Below are 16,131 nucleotides of genomic sequence, written 5' to 3' on the forward strand. Positions count from 1 at the left end.
CCTTCTCAGTTCCTAAAGTTTTATTTTCTTCCCATTTTCTAAAGTTTTATTTTTCTTCTCACTTTCTAAAGTTTCATTTCCTTCTTAGTTTTTAAAGTTTTATTTTCTTCTCATTTTCTAAAGTTTTATTTCCTTCGCAGTTTCTAAAGTTTTATTTCCTTCTCAGTTTCTAAAGTTTTATTTCCTTCTCATTTTCTAAAGTTTTATTTTTTTCTCAGTTTCTAAAGTTTTATTTCCTTCTCAGTTTTTAAAGTTTTATTTTCTTCTAATTTTCTAAAGTTTTATTTCGTTCTCAGTTTCTAAAGTTTTGTTTCCTATTCAGTTTCTAAAGTTTTATTTCCTTCTCAGTTTCTAAAGTATTATTTCCTTCTCAGTTTCTAAAGTTTTATTTTCTTTTCATTTTCTAAAGTTTTATTTTTCTTCTTAGTTTTTAAAGTTCTATTTCCTTCTCAGTTTCTAAAGTTTTATTTCCTTCTCAGTTCCTAAAGTTTTATTTCCTTCTCAATTTCTAAAGTTTCATTTCGTTCTCAGTTTTTAAAGTTTTATTTCCTTCACAGTTTCTAAAGTTTTATTTCCTTTTCAGTTTCTAAAGTTTTATTTCCTTCTCAGTTTTTAAAGTTATATATTCTTCTCATTTTCTAAAGTTTTATTTCCTTCTCAGTTTCTAAAGTTTTATTTCCTTCTCAGTTTCCAAAGATTTATTTCGTTCCTAGTTTCTAAACTTTTTTGTCCTTCTCAATTTCTAAAGTTGTATTTCCTTTTCAGTTCCTAAAGTTTTATTTTCTTCTCATTTTCTAAAGTTTTATTTCCTTCTCAGTTCCTAAAGTTTTATTTCCTTCTCAGTTTCTAAAGTTTTATATCCTTCTCAATTTCTAAAGTTTTATTTCCTTCTCAGTTCCGAAAGTTTTATTTTCTTCTCATTTTCTAAAGTTTTATTTCCTTCTCAGTTCCTAAAGTTTTATTTCCTTCTCAGTTTCTAAAGTTTCAATTCCTTCTCAATTTCTAAAGTTTTATTTCCTTTTCAGTTCCTAAAGTTTTATTTCCTTCTCAGTTTCTAAAGTTTTATTTCCTTCTCAGTTTCTAAAGTTTTATATCCTTCTCAATTTCTAAAGTTTTATTTCCTTCTCAGTTCCGAAAGTTTTATTTTCTTCTCATTTTCTAAAGTTTTATTTTTCTTCTTAGTTTTTAAAGTTCTATTTCCTTCTCAGTTTCTAAAGTTTTATTTCCTTCTCAGTTCCTAAAGTTTTATTTCCTTCTCAATTTCTAAAGTTTCATTTCGTTCTCAGTTTTTAAAGTTTTATTTCCTTCACAGTTTCTAAAGTTTTATTTCCTTTTCAGTTTCTAAAGTTTTATTTCCTTCTCAGTTTTTAAAGTTATATATTCTTCTCAGTTCCTAAAGTTTTATTTCCTTCTCAGTTTCTAAAGTTTTATATCCTTCTCAATTTCTAAAGTTTTATTTCCTTCTCAGTTCCGAAAGTTTTATTTTCTTCTCATTTTCTAAAGTTTTATTTCCTTCTCAGTTCCTAAAGTTTTATTTCCTTCTCAGTTTCTAAAGTTTCATTTCCTTCTCAATTTCTAAAGTTTTATTTCCTTTTCAGTTCCTAAAGTTTTATTTCCTTCTCAGTTTCTAAAGTTTTATTTTCTTCTCATTTTCTAAAGTTTTATTTCCTTCTGAGTTCCTAAAGTTTTATTTCCTTCTCAGTTTCTAGTTTTATTTCCTTCTCAATTTCTAAAGTCTTATTTCCTTCTTAGTTCCTAAAGTTTTATTTCCTTCTCAGTTTCTAAAGTTTTATATCCTTCACAGTTTCTAAAGTTTTATTTCCTTCACAATTTCTAAAGTTTTATTTCCTTTTCAGTTCCTAAAGTTTTATTTTCTTATCATTTTCTAAAGTTTTATTTCCTTCTCAGTTCCTAAAGTTTTATTTCCTTCACAGTTTCTAAAGTTTTATTTCCTTTTCAATTTCTAAAGTTTTATTTCCTTCTCAGTTTCTAAAGTTTTATTTCCTTCACAGTTTCTAAAGTTTTATTTCCTTCTCAATTTCTAAAGTTTTATTTCCTTTTCAGTTCTTAAAGTTTTATTTTCTTCTCATTTTCTAAAGTTTTATTTCCTTCTCAGTTCCTGAAGTTTTATTTCCTTCTCAGTTTCTAAAGTTTTATTTCCTTCTTAGTTTCTAAAGTTTTATTTCCTTCACAGTTTCTAAAGTTTTATTTCCTTCTCAATTTCTAAAGTTTTATTTTCTTTTCAGTTCTTAAAGTTTTATTTTCTTCTCATTTTCTAAAGTTTTATTTCCTTCTCAGTTCCTAAAGTTTTATTTCCTTCTCAGTTTCTAAAGTTTTATTTTTGCTTCTCAATTTCTAAAGTTTTATTTCCTTCTCAGTTTCTAAAGTTTTATTTCCTTCACAGTTTCTAAAGTTTTATTTCCTTCTCAATTTCTAAAGTTTTATTTCCTTCTCAATTTCTAAAGTTTTATTTCCTTCTCAATTTCTTAAGTTTTATTTCCTTCTCAATTTCTAAAGTTTTATTTCCTTCTCAGTTTCTAAAGTTTTATTTCCTTCTCAATTTCTAAAGTTTTATTTCCTTCTCAGTTTCTAAAGTTTTATTTCCTTCTCAGTTTCTAAAGTTTTATTTCCTTCTCAATTTCTAAAGTTTTATTTCCTTTTCAGTTCTTAAAGTTTTATTTTCTTCTCATTTTCTAAAGTTTTATTTCCTTCTCAGTTTCTAAAGTTTTATTTCGTTCTTAGTTTCTAAAATTTTTTGTCCTTCTCAGTTTCTAAACTTTCATTTCGTTCACAGTTTCTAAAGTTTTATTTCCTTTTCAGTTCTTAAAGTTTTATTTTCTTCACATTTTCTAAAGTTTTATTTCCTCAGTTCCTATAGTTTTATTTCCTTCTCACTTTCTAAAGTTTTATTTCCTTCTCAATTTCTAAAGTTTTATTTCCTTTTCAGTTCCTAAAGTTTTATTTTTTTCTCATTTTTTAAAGTTGTATTTCCTTCTCAGTTCCTAAAGTTTTATTTCCTTCTCAGTTTCTAAAGTTTTTTTTCCTTCAAAGTTTCTAAAGTTTTATTTCCTTCTCAATTTCTAAAGTTTTATTTCCTTCTCAATTTCTAAAGTTTTATTTCCTTCCCTTCTCAATTTCTAAAGTTTTATTTCCTTCTCAGTTTCTAAAGTTTTATTTCCTTCTCAGTTTCTAAAGTTTTATTTCCTTCACAGTTTCTAAAGTTTTATTTCCTTCTCAATTTCTAAAGTTTTATATCCTTCTCAATTTCTAAAGTTATATTTCCTTCTCAGTTCTTAAAGTTTTATTTCCTTCTCAGTTTCTAAAGTTTTATTTCCTTCACAGTTTCTAAAGTTTTATTTCCTTCTCAATTTCTAAAGTTTTATTTCCTTTTCAATTTCTAAAGTTTTATTTCCTTCTCAGTTTCTAAAGTTTTATTTCCTTCACAGTTTCTAAAGTTTTATTTCCTCCTCAATTTCTAAAGTTTTATTTCCTTTTCAATTTCTAAAGTTTTATTTCCTTCTCAATTTCTAAAGTTTTATTTCCTTCTCAATTTCTAAAGTTTTATTTCCTTCTCAGTTTCTAAAGTTTTATTTCCTTCACAGTTTCTAATGTTTTATTTCCTTCTCAATTTCTAAAGTTTTATTTCCTTCTCAATTTCTAAAGTTTTATTTCCTTCTCAATTTCTTAAGTTTTATTTCCTTCTCAATTTCTAAAGTTTTATTTCCTTCTCAGTTTCTAAAGTTTTATTTCCTTCTCAATTTCTAAAGTTTTATTTCCTTCTCAGTTTCTAAAGTTTTATTTCCTTCTCAGTTTTTAAAGTTTTATTTCCTTCACAGTTCCTAAAGTTTTATTTCCTTCTCAGTTTCTAAAGTTTTATTTCCTTCACAGTTTCTAAAGTTTTATTTCCTTCTCAATTTCTAAAGTTTTATTTCCTTCTCAATTTCTAAAGTTTTATTTCCTTCACAGTTTTTAAAGTTTTATTTCCTTCTCAGTTTCCAAAGATTTATTTCGTTCTTAGTTTCTAAACTTTTTTGTCCTTCTCAATTTCTAAAGTTTTTTTTTCCTTTTCAGTTCCTAAAGTTTTATTTTCTTCTCATTTTCTAAAGTTATATTTCCTTCTCAGTTCCTAAAGTTTTATTTCCTTCTCAGTTTCTAAAGTTTTATTTCCTTCTCAATTTCTAAAGTTTTATTTCCTTCTCAGTTTCTAAAGTTTTATTTCCTTCACAGTTTCTATAGTTTTATTTCCTTCTCAATTTCTAAAGTTTTATTTCCTTTTCAGTTCCTAAAGTTTTATTTCCTTCTCAATTTCTAAAGTTTTATTTCCTTCTCAGTTCCTAAAGTTTTATTTCCTTCTCAGTTTCTAAAGTTTTATTTCCTTTTCAGTTTCTAAAGTTTTATTTCGTTCTTAGTTTCTAAACTTTTATTGTCCTTCTCAGTTTCTAGACTTTCATTTCGTTCACAGTTTCTAAAGTTTTATTTCCTTCTCAGTTTCTAAAGTTTTATTTCCTTCTCAATTTTTAGTTTTATTTCCTTCTCAGTTCCTAAAGTTTTATTTTCTTCTCATTTTCTAAAGTTTTATTTTTCTTCTCACTTTCTAAAGTTTCATTTCCTTCTTAGTTTTTAAAGTTTTATTTTCTTTTCATTTTCTAAAGTTTTATTTCCTTCGCAGTTTCTAAAGTTTTATTTCCTTTTCAGTTTCTAAAGTTTTATTTCCTTCTCATTTTCTAAAGTTTTATTTTTTTCTCAGTTTCTAAAGTTTTATTTCCTTCTCAGTTTTTAAAGTTTTATTTTTTTTCTCATTTTCTAAAGTTTTATTTTTCTTCTCACTTTCTAAAGTTTTGTTTCCTATTCAGTTTCTAAAGTTTGATTGCCTTCTCAGTTTCTAAAGTATTATTTCCTTCTCAGTTTCTAAAGTTTTATTTTCTTCTCAATTTCTAAAGTTTTATTTTCTTCTCAATTTCTAAAGTTTTATTTCCTTCTCAGTTCCTAAAGTTTTATTTCCTTCTCAGTTTCTAAAGTTTTATTTTCTTCTCATTTTCTAAAGTTTTATTTCGTTCTCAGTTTCTAAAGTTTTATTTCCTTCTCAGTTCCTAAAGTTTTATTTTCTTCTCATTTTCTAAAGTTTTATTTCGTTCTCAATTTCTAAAGTTTTATTTCCTTCTCAGTTTCTAAAGTGTTATTTCCTTCTCAATTTCTAAAGTTTCATTTCCTTCTCAGTTCCTAAAGTTTTATTTTCTTCTCATTTTCTAAAGTTTTTTTCCTTCTTAGTTTCTTAAGTTCCATTTCCTTCTCAATTTTTAAAGTTTTATTTTCTTCTCATTTTCTAAAGTTTTATTTCCTTCTCAGTTTCTAAAGTTGTATTTCCTTCTCAGTTTCTAAAGTTTTTTGTCCTCAGTTTCTAAACTTTCAATTCGTTCTCAGTTTCTAAAGTTTTATTTCGTTTTTAGTTTCTAAACTTTTTTATCCTTGTAATTGTGCGATGCGCCAGTGTTGGCCACCCCTGCTCTATTCTCTGCCCACTTTTGAGAAGGGACTACTTTCATCTCTCCTTAATATCTATTTTCTTCTTACTTTTGAGAAAGGACTTTCTTCTCTCCCAATCTCTTTTTTTACCCACGTAGAGAAGAGAATTTTTTCTTTCCACTAATCTCTAATCTATGCCCAATTTTGAGAAGTGACTTTCTACTCTACTTCATTTCTATTCTTTGCCAAATTTTGAGAAGGGACTTACTTCTCTCTCTAATTTCTATGCTCTGCAAACTTTTGAGAAGGGACTTTTTCTCTGCCCCTGTCTGTATTTTCTGTCTACTTTTGAGAAGGGACTTTCTTCTCTCCCCCTAATCTCTATTCTCTGCCCACTTTTGAGAAGGGACTTTCTTCTCTCCCCCAATCTCTATTCTTACCCCAGTTTTGAGAAGGTGCTTTTTTCTCTCCTTAATGTCTATTCTCTATCCAATTTCGAGAAGGGCCTTTATTTTCTCACCAAATCTGTATTATCTACCTACTTTTGAGAACGGACTTTCTTCTTTCCCCCATTATCTATTCTCTCTCCACTTTTGAGAAGGGACTTTCTCCTCTCCCCCAATCTTTATTTTCTGTCCAATTTTGAGAAGGGACTTTCTCCTCTCCCCCAATCTTTATTTTCTGTCCAATTTTGAGAAGGGACTTTCTTCTCTCCCCAAATTCATATTCTCTGTCCACTTTTGAGAGGGGACTTTATTCTTTCCCCAAAAAATAAAATCTATTCTCTGTCAACTTTTAAGAAGGAAAAATCTTCTCTCCACCAATCTCTATTCTATGTCCACTTTTGAGAAGAGACTTTTTTCCCTCCCCAATCTCTATTCTCTGCCCACTTTTGAGAAGGGACTTTTTTCTCTCCCCCAATCTCTATTCTCTGACAACTTTTGAGAAGGGACTTTCTTCTCTCTCCAATCTCTATTCTCTGACAACTTTTGAGAAGGGACTTTCTTCTCTCTCCAATCTCTATTCTCTGACAACTTTTGAGAAGGGACTTTCTTCTCTGCCCCTCCCTTTTTTTGAGAAGGCACTTTCTTCTCTCCCCAATCTCTATTCTCTGCTCACTTTTAGAAAGCGAATTTTTTCTCTCCCCCAATCTCTATTCTTGCCCCAATTTTGTGAAGGGCCTGTCTTGTCTCCCTAAATCTGTATTATCTGCCCACTTTCGAGAAGGGATATTCTCCTCTCTCCCATTCACTATTCTCTGCCAACTTTTGAGAAGGGATTTTCTTCTCTCCCCAATCTCTATTCTCTGCCCTATTTTGAGAATGGACTTTTTTCTCTCCCCCAATCTCTATTCTCTGTCCACTTTTAAGAAGGCACTTTCTTCTTTCCCCAATCTCTATTCTCAGCCCTCCTTTCAAAAGGGATTTTCTTTTCTCCCCTAATCTCTATTCTCTGTCTACTTTTGAGAAGGGATTCTCTTCTCTACCCCCATCTCTATTCTTTTTTCACTTTTGGGAAGTGACCCTCTTCTCTCCCCAATCTCCATTCTCTGCCCTATTTTGAGAAGGGTCTTTCTTCTCTCCCCCAATCCATTTTCTCTGTCCACATTTGAGAAGGGACTTTCTTCTCTCCCCCAATCTATATTCTCAGCCCACTTTTGAGAAGGGACTTTATTCTCTCCCCAATCTCTATTCTCAGCCCTCCTTTCAAAAGGGATTTTCTTTTCTTCCCCAATCTCTTTTCTCTGTCTACTTTTTAGAAGGGACTCTCTTCTCTACCCCCCATCTCTATTCTTTTTTCACTTTTGGGAAGTGACCCTCTTCTCTCCCCAATCTCCATTCTCTGCCCTATTTTGAGAAGGGTCTTTCTTCTCTCCCCCAATCCATTTTCTCTGTCCACATTTGAGAAGGGACTTTCTTCTCTCCCCCAATCTATATTCTCAGCCCACTTTTGAGAAGGGACTTTATTCTCTCCCCAATCTCTATTCTCAGCCCTCCTTTCAAAAGGGATTTTCTTTTCTTCCCCAATCTCTTTTCTCTGTCTACTTTTTAGAAGGGACTCTCTTCTCTACCCCCCATCTCTATTCTTTTTTCACTTTTGGGAAGTGACCCTCTTCTCTCCCCAATCTCCATTCTCTGCCCTATTTTGAGAAGGGACTTTCTTCTCTACCACAGTCTCTATTCTCTGTCCACTTTTGAGAAGGGACTTTCTTCTCTCCCCAATCTCTATTTTATTTCCACTTTTGAGAAGGAAATATCTTCTCTCCACCAATCTCTATTCTCTGCCCATTTTTTAAAGTGCTCTTTCTTTTCTCCATCAATCTCCATTCTCTGCCTACTTTCGAGAATGAACTTCCATCTCTCCTTAATCTTTATTCCCTGCCCACTTTTGAGAAGGGACTTTCTCCTCTCCTTAATATCTATTCCTTGCCCACTTTTTTGAAGGGACCTTCTCTCTCCCAATCTTGATTCTTTGCCCACGTTTGAGAAGAGACTTTCTTATTTCCTACAATCTGTATTCTTTTCCCACTTTTAAGATGGCAGTTTCTTTTCTCCCTAATCTCTGTTCTCTGCCTACTTTTGATAAAGGGAATTTTTTCTCTCCCCAATAGCTATTCTCTGGCCACTTTTGAGAAAGAACTTTCTTCTCTCCCCCAATCCCTATTTTCTGCTCACTTCAGAAAAGGGATTTTTTTTTCTATCCATCAACCTGTATCTTAGGCCCACTTTTGAGAAGGGATATTTTTCTCACTCCAAACTCTATTTTCTGTCCACTTTTGAGAAGGGACTTTCTCCTCTCCCCCAATCTTTATTTCCTGCCCAATTTTGAGAAGGGACTGTCTTTTCTTCCCAATATCTATTCTCTGGCCACTTTTGAGTAGGGATTTTCTTCTTTCTCCAATCTCTATTCTCTACCCACTTTTGAGAAGGGACTTTTTTCTCTCCCCCAATCTCTATTCTCTGTCCAATTTTGAGAAGGGACTTTCTTCTCTCCACCAATATCTATTCCCTGCCCAATTTTGAGAGGGGACTTTCTTTTCTCCCCAATATCTATTCTCTGCCCTCTTTTGAGAAGGGACTTTCTTCCCCCCACAATTTCTATTCTGTGCCTAATTTTGAGAAGGGACTTTTTGCCCTCCCCAATCTCCATTCCTTGACCACTTTTTAGAAGGCTCTTTCTTCTCTTCATCAATCTCCATTCTCTGCCCATTTTTGAGAAGGGATTTCTCCCCTCCCCATTATCTATTCTTTGCCCACTTTTTAGAAGGGACTTTCTTTCCTCCCCAATCTCTATTCTTTGCCTACTTTTCAGAAGGGAATTTCTTCTCTCCCCCAATATCTATTCTTTGCCCACTTTTCAGAAGGGACTCTCTTCTCTCCCCAATCTCTATTCTCTGCCCACTTTTGAGAGGGGACTTGGTGGTGGCTGATATGGTAACGTCCCAGACTGGTGAATGCCAGACTGGGGTTCGAGTCCCGGTTAAACTCGTCAGTTTCTTTGGTCGCTGCAACTTCACCATCTTTGTGAGCTAAGGAAGGGTGTTCGGGGGAGTCTATAGGTCTATCTACTGAGTCATCAGCAGCTATTGCCTGGCTCCCCTTGGTCCTAGCTTGGGTGGAGAGTAGGCTTGGGCGTTGATCATATGTATATGTGGTGAGTCTCTAGGGCATTGTCCTGCTCAATAGGGAAATGTAACGGTATCTGTTCTAAAGAGAGATTGTATTCCCTTGCCGTTTTTTTTTTTATTCAATAAGACTGCTTCCTTTCTATCACTTCTTCTACCTCTAAATTGGGAAGAGCATTTTTTTTCTTTTTCCCGATACATTAATTTTATTCCTCTAGGAGGTGCCCCCTGTGGCCGCGGGAGCATAAAAACAATAAGAATAGCGCCAACGTTATCCCTGCGTGTCGTAAGAGGCGACTAAAAGGGACGGGACGAGGGGGCTGGGAACCCCCTCTCTTGTATATAATCCTGTGAGACGTCAACAAAGAGATGGAGCTGGGGGGGAGAGTGACTGCTCCCCGCACTCTAGTTTTTTGACGAATTTGTTGATGTCGGCTACCCCCCAAAAATTGGGGAAGTGCCTTGGTATATGTATGTATGTATGTAGGAAGTAACTGGTTTCTTTACTCCAAGCCCCATTACTCTTTCTGTTTTGTTAATAGTCTTCTTTCTTTTCCTGAACACCCATTACCTTCTCTCTTTTGAAAAGACGTCGCTTTTTTCCCCCTTAATATTTTTTCCTGTTTAGTGAAGAGACTGGGTTCCATACCTCGACATCCAATAATTTCCCTATTTGGAGACTATTCACTTTTCTTCCCCCAACCCTCCCACCTTCTAAAAGGTCACCCTTTTTCTTCTGATTGACAATACACATTTTATTTCTTATTTTTCCAGCTTAGGATGAGCTCATTTTCCGTTGTTTACTTTTTCACAAACTTATGATTATGTCTGCATAAAAAGTCGAGAAGCATGAAATAGAAAGTGATGTTAGAAATAAAACAGGGAAATATCTGTACGGCTTAAAATATTTATTTCCTAATGAAGATGATGGGGATGAAGGAAAGTTAAATTTGCTTTTGCTTGACTGATGTGAGATTTGGAATGATTTCGATGCAGCAGTGAATGGAAATGTTATTTATGTACATGACAATCAAATCTTGAAATTGATTAAGGTATATTTTCTGTTGTATGTCGGTTTGATGCAAGACCCTTATTAGACTTTGAACTGGGTCTAATTGTGGAAGGTTTGAGACTTTCCAGCAAAGCGCGCTGATGTCTTCTGGCGGCGTTCACTAATGGTAATTCTGGAAGCGTCATCATGACGCACTTCTGTTCTTGTTTATTGGAAGCGAAATATACATTAACGAGACCAGAGTACACTTCCACTTCACGCGTTCCACAGTCTTTATAATATTTGTTTTGGAGTGCGCGGAGTTCCTCCACTTCATCGGCCATCTTGCTCAGTCCGAATTCCAAAACGGCTTTTCTATGTTTGGACAAAAAATGGTCGTAGAGTAACACGTCGGCGCTGTTGAGTTCTCTGAGAGCACTCAGGAGCTCTGGGTCGAGGGGCGGCTTCGCTTCCTCCCTTCGGGCATTCATAGTGAAAGAAACGACGTCGTCGAGTGACCAGCAGAGGAGGTGCCTCAGAAGGATCAGCGACTCATCCATGAACTCCGAAATCATGACCAGATCAAAGAGTTTGTCCAGACGGTCCAAAGCAGATCTCAACTGAGACACTGACATGTTATCTGGATAACCCAGATCAAATAGCATTTGGTTCTTGCCAAAGATGCCGTCCTTCCTTGGAAGTGCGTCCAATTTCTGGAAAAAAAATAAAGCAATTCGTCAGTTATCGGCTGGCAAGCTTTTCATGAATGAAATTCAATCTACCATTTCAATGAATTTTTTTTATCACAAGTTTTGTCAACAAATGATGAATGATAATACACATCATTAAAAATTTGTATTTCCATTTATGTTATACAGTAATTAAAAGCTATCTTCTTGGGTTCTAGTTACATCAGCTACACGAATTCCCTTATAGAAATATTATAGTTAATACACCACATTCAAAGGATGAAAAATGTCCTAAATCTCCTGTTTTAGCAACATGGATTTTTTTCCCAAATTATCACCATTACCGGCTGGAGGAACGTAGAGAGTAGAGGTCCACTTTTTTGTTTTGTTTCATTTGTTGATGTCGGCTACCCCCCAAAATTGGGGGAAGTGCCTTGGTATATGTATGTATGTATGTACCGGTACTAACCTCAATGGGCATATCCCTGAACTGCGTCAGATTGAGTCCGTAGCTTTCCCTTAATTTATAATAGATAAAGAGGCTCTCGTACTGCCTCGAGGGGTCCCTCACAATCGTCACCCATCTCGAGTCCTCGTGAAGGATCTTGGAATGTTCAGGGACATTGAGTCTCGAATGAATGGGAAAGATGTCGATCTTACCGCTGGGAGGTAACAGCTTTTTGGGGATCATCTCAGCCTGAAAAAAATACATCGACTTTGATTATTGTAAATAGTTGAAATTGGGATGTGGAAGAAAATTGAATAACATTCAGGACACTCCTAAATCAAACCATTGTTCTTTATTCTTAGGTAGTGGCATAGTCTCTGTACCATGGTCTTCTGCTGTCTTAGATTAGAGTTTTCTTGCTTGAGGGTACAATTTGACACTGCTATCTTATTTCCTTTCCTCTTCTTTTTTTTTTTTTACAGTTTATACATGAAAGATCTTTATTAATGTTATTACTGTTCTTACAATATTTTACTCTAATTGTTCATTGCTTCTCTTGTAATTTATTTGTTTCCCTATTTCCTTTCCTCACTGGGCTACTTTTCCCTGTTAGAGCCCTTGGGTTTATAGCATCCTGCTTTTCGAAATAGGGTTGTAGCTTAGCTTGTAATCATAATAATAATAATAATAATAATAATCCGGCTTTGTTATAGAAATCCATGGACATGCAATCACAGGCTGTCGCCTATAATTCGGTAAGATTTTGAAGCGGTTAGGTCAGGAGAACTGCCGTGGCCCTGCGGACTTTTTAAACCAAAAGAAAAGAGGCCTTTTCACATTCATATAGAGAAATATACTGTTAGTATTACTATCATTATTATTATTATTACTGTAATTTTATTAACATCATTATTTAATTGCTAGCCAAGTTACAACCATACTTACAAAAGCAGAATGCTAGAAACCTAAGGGCTCCCCAACAAGAAAAGCAGCTCAGTGAGGGAAAGGAAATAGAGAAATAATAAATCAAATAAATAAGAAAAATAATAAGAAAATGTGAAATATATTATGATCCGTAACAGCATCGAAATAGATCGGTCACATATAAAATGTCAACCTTTTCAAACAGAAGCGTTTGCAAAAAGTTTGAACTTCTGAAGTTCCACCGATTCAACCGCCAGATTAGGAAGATCATTCCACAAATCTGATCAGAATTGGAATAAAACTTCTAGAATATGTGCAGTATTGAGCCTCATGATGGAGAAGACAAGACTTGAAATTAAGTGCACACCTTATTGGACTGCAAGGTTTTAATGGAATGCAAGGTTTTTAATGGACTGCAAGGTTTTTAATGGACTGCGAGGTTTTTAATGGACTGCGAGGTTTTAATGGACTGCAAGGTTTTTAATGGACTGCAAGGTTTTTAATGGAATGCAAGGTTTTTAATGGACTGCAAGGTTTTGAATGGACTGCAAGGTTTTTAATGTAATGCAAGGTTTTTAATGGACTGCAAGGTTTTTAATGGACTGCAAGGTTTTTAATGGAATGCAAGGTTTTTAATGGACTGCAAGGTTTTTAATGGACTGCAAGATTTTGTACAAATGGGAGTCAGCAGTGGAATACCAGACAGGAGAATAATATATTGTTTGTGCAGTTGAAAAATAAACAGATTAGATATGTTTCTAAAAAAGGAATTAATTTTGTAATCAAGATTCATACCTAGAATATTTAGTGAGTTTTTTTTTTATTATGAAAGAAACGTTATCAATGCTAAGATCTGGGGATGTTATTGAAAATTTGAACCACTCTCCTTGATCTACTTACATTATTATTATTATTATTATTATTATTATTATTATTAGCTAAGCTACAATCCTAGTTGGAAAAGTAGGATATGTTCTAAGCATACAGCTCCAACAGGGAAAATAGTCCAGTGAGGAAAGGAAACATTGAATGTAGATAAACTACTAGAGAAGTAATGAACAAGTAATATATTATAAGAACAGTAACAACATTAAAATAGATCTTTCATATATAAACCATAAAAGCTTCTAAAAAACAAGAGGAAAAGAAATAAGATAGAATAGTGTGCCCGAGTGTAGTCAACCCTCAAGCAAGAAAAGTCTACCCTAAGACAGTGGAAGATTGTTGTACTGCCTAAGACTAGATAATAATGGTTTGATTTTGGAGTATCCTTCTCCTAGAAGAGATGCTTACCATACCTAAAGAGTTTCTTCTACTCTTACTAAGAGGAAAGTAGCCACTGAACAATTACAGTGCAGTAGTTAACCCCTTGAGTGAAGAAGAATTGTTAGGTAATCTCAGCGTTGTCAGATGTATGATGACAGAGGAGACTGTGTAAAGAATAGTCCAGAATATTCGGTGTATGTGTAGGCAAGGAAAAATGAGCCTGTCTTTGAATTCTTTAGGTTCAACAACAGTGATATGATCATCGTGTAAATCGAAAGAGATGAAATAACAATGGAATAATAATCATAAATGTGTCTTCTCTCTGCATTTCAAGATTCTCTGTTGCAATGCAAAGAAACCTTGAGAATGGCACAACGACCCCAGAAGGTAACAAGGAACTATTGTGATTTTACTTGATCATTTCACCGAAATTTAATCTATATAAGTTTTACAATATTTTACTAAGATCTTTCTAGTTAATACATCATTAGTAGTAATATAAAACACAAAAACACACACACAATATATATATATATATATATATATGTGTATATATATATATATATATGATAAATTTTTGCACATATAAACGTGTTTTTTTCATATTTCAAATAAGCCATATATATTAATACATTAAAGTCTGGATTCTCTTAACGACCTCGGGATCAGACCGGCCGGGGATTTGAACCCTGGTCCAGGATATCTGTATGCCAGTGATTCCGCCTGGGGCTCTGATCCCGAGGTCGTTAAAAGAATCCAGACTTTAATGTATTAATATATATGGCTTATTTGAAATATATATATATATATATATATATATATATATACATATATATATATATATATATATATATATATATATATATATATATATATATATTTATTTATATGATAAAAAAAAATGTGCTTGCACGCGCTCGCTTGCAGGAGTAAAAATCACAACACATGGTGATCCTAAAATATTTCCCAACCCACAGAATGAAAAATTAAAAACTTAATCTTAGTGAGAGCACCTTTCTCTAATTGACATGTATTATATATATAATTGATATATTGTGATTATGGAGATACTACCGCTAGAGAGTTAGTGGGTCCTTTGACTGGCCAGATAATACTACATTGGATCTTTCTCTCTGATTACGGATAATTTTCCTTTTGCCTACACATACACCGGATAGTCTGGCCTATTGTACATATTCTCCTCTGTCATAATACACCTGACAACACTGAGATTACCAAACAATTCTTCTTCACTCAAGGGGTTAACTACTGCGATGTAATTGTTCATTGGCTACTTTCCTCTTGGTAAGGGTAGAAGAGACTCTAGCTATGGTAAGCAGTTCTTCTAAGAGAAGGACACGCCAAAATCAAACCATTGTTCTCTACCTCTTGTTTTTTAAGCTTTTATAGTCTATATAGGAAATATTTATTTTAATGTTGTTACTGTTCTTAATTTATCTTATGTTAATATTTAATTACTTTTCTTGTAGTTTCCTTATTCCTTTCCTCACTGGGCTATTATCCCTGCTGGAGCCTTCTGGTTTATAGCATTCTGCTTTTCCAACTAGGGTTGTAGCTTAGCAAGTAATAGTAATAATATATAGTATATGGAAGGTTAGGTTCGTGGCAACTTCAGATCAGTGGCCACTTTCCTCTTGTTAAGGGTAGAAGAGACTCTTTAGCTGTGGTAAGCAGCTCTGCTAGGAGAAGGACACCCCAAAATCAAACCATTGTTCTCTAGTCTTGGGTAGTGCCATAGCCTCTGTACCATAATATTCCACTGTCTTGGATTAGAGTTCTCTTGCTTGAGGGTACACTCAGGCACATTATTCTATCTGATTTCTCGTCCGCATGTTTTGTTAAAGTTTTTGTAGTTTAGATATTTATTTTAATGTTACTGTTCTTAAAATATTTTATTTTTCCATGTTTCCTTTCCTCACTGGGCTATTTTCCTTGTTGGAGCCCCTGGGCTTATAGCATTCTGCTTTTACAACTAGGGTTGTAGCTTAGCAATTAATAATAATAATAATAATAATAATAATAATAATAATAGTCGGGTATGTGAAAAACGCATAAATGGTCAATATAGAACAGTATACACATAAAAATATAGTGAAGAATAAGACTGATCACGTAAAATAATAGACTTGGGTAGACAGACCTCACTGAACCTAAGAAACAAGACAAATAAGGAGAGGAAGAGGAAAAAAATTAATTTAAAGAATGAGATATGAAAAAGAAATAAAGAATAACCATAGAACTTACTTGAAACAATTCCGGCATTCCGAAGCCATTCCCATTCCGAGGGAGAGCAAAGGTTAGGTTGTGCTTGAAGCCATATCGCATTAGGACATTCTGCAAGAAAATGTAAGGGCGAAATTATTAACAATTCCATTCCTTCAAGTGAAGCGGCCAACCTACTACCTGAGTAATGGATAATTCCCTTTCACCCCCAAAGGACGTACTGGTACGTTCTTGCAAAACACTGTTTTTAACATGCTTTTGCATATTTTTGATAATATTATGAGAAACTTCAGGCATTTTCCAAAAGAATGAGACCAACCTGACCTCTCTATGACAAAAATTAAGCCTGTTAGAGCAATTTAAAAAAAAATATATAGCAAAATGTGCTCGAAATTTAACCTTATGGTGGGGGTAAAAGAGCTAGGATCGATTGAAGGAGTAGGCGTATATCTAATTTGGATCTGATCAGAGTGAAACATGC

The 16,131-nt window shown here is 33.7% G+C and overlaps 1 protein-coding gene across 1 annotated transcript in view; it reads right to left on the reverse strand.

The window, feature by feature from the left end:
- Positions 1 to 10,011: 10,011 nt before the first annotated feature.
- LOC137641462 (galactosylceramide sulfotransferase-like) overlaps positions 10,012 to 16,131 on the reverse strand; it is a 59,329-nt gene continuing 53,209 nt past the window's right edge. Inside the window, exons 4-6 of the mRNA XM_068374047.1 lie at positions 15,672 to 15,761; positions 11,238 to 11,465; positions 10,012 to 10,792 (exon numbers count right to left, since the gene is read on the reverse strand). Of these exons, the coding sequence (XP_068230148.1) occupies positions 10,136 to 10,792; positions 11,238 to 11,465; positions 15,672 to 15,761 (975 nt within the window). The 3' untranslated portion in view covers positions 10,012 to 10,135. The remainder of the gene's footprint in view (positions 10,793 to 11,237; positions 11,466 to 15,671; positions 15,762 to 16,131) is intronic.

Source organism: Palaemon carinicauda, chromosome 1, assembly GCF_036898095.1.
Source record: "Palaemon carinicauda isolate YSFRI2023 chromosome 1, ASM3689809v2, whole genome shotgun sequence".
Taxonomy (NCBI): domain Eukaryota; kingdom Metazoa; phylum Arthropoda; class Malacostraca; order Decapoda; family Palaemonidae; genus Palaemon; species Palaemon carinicauda.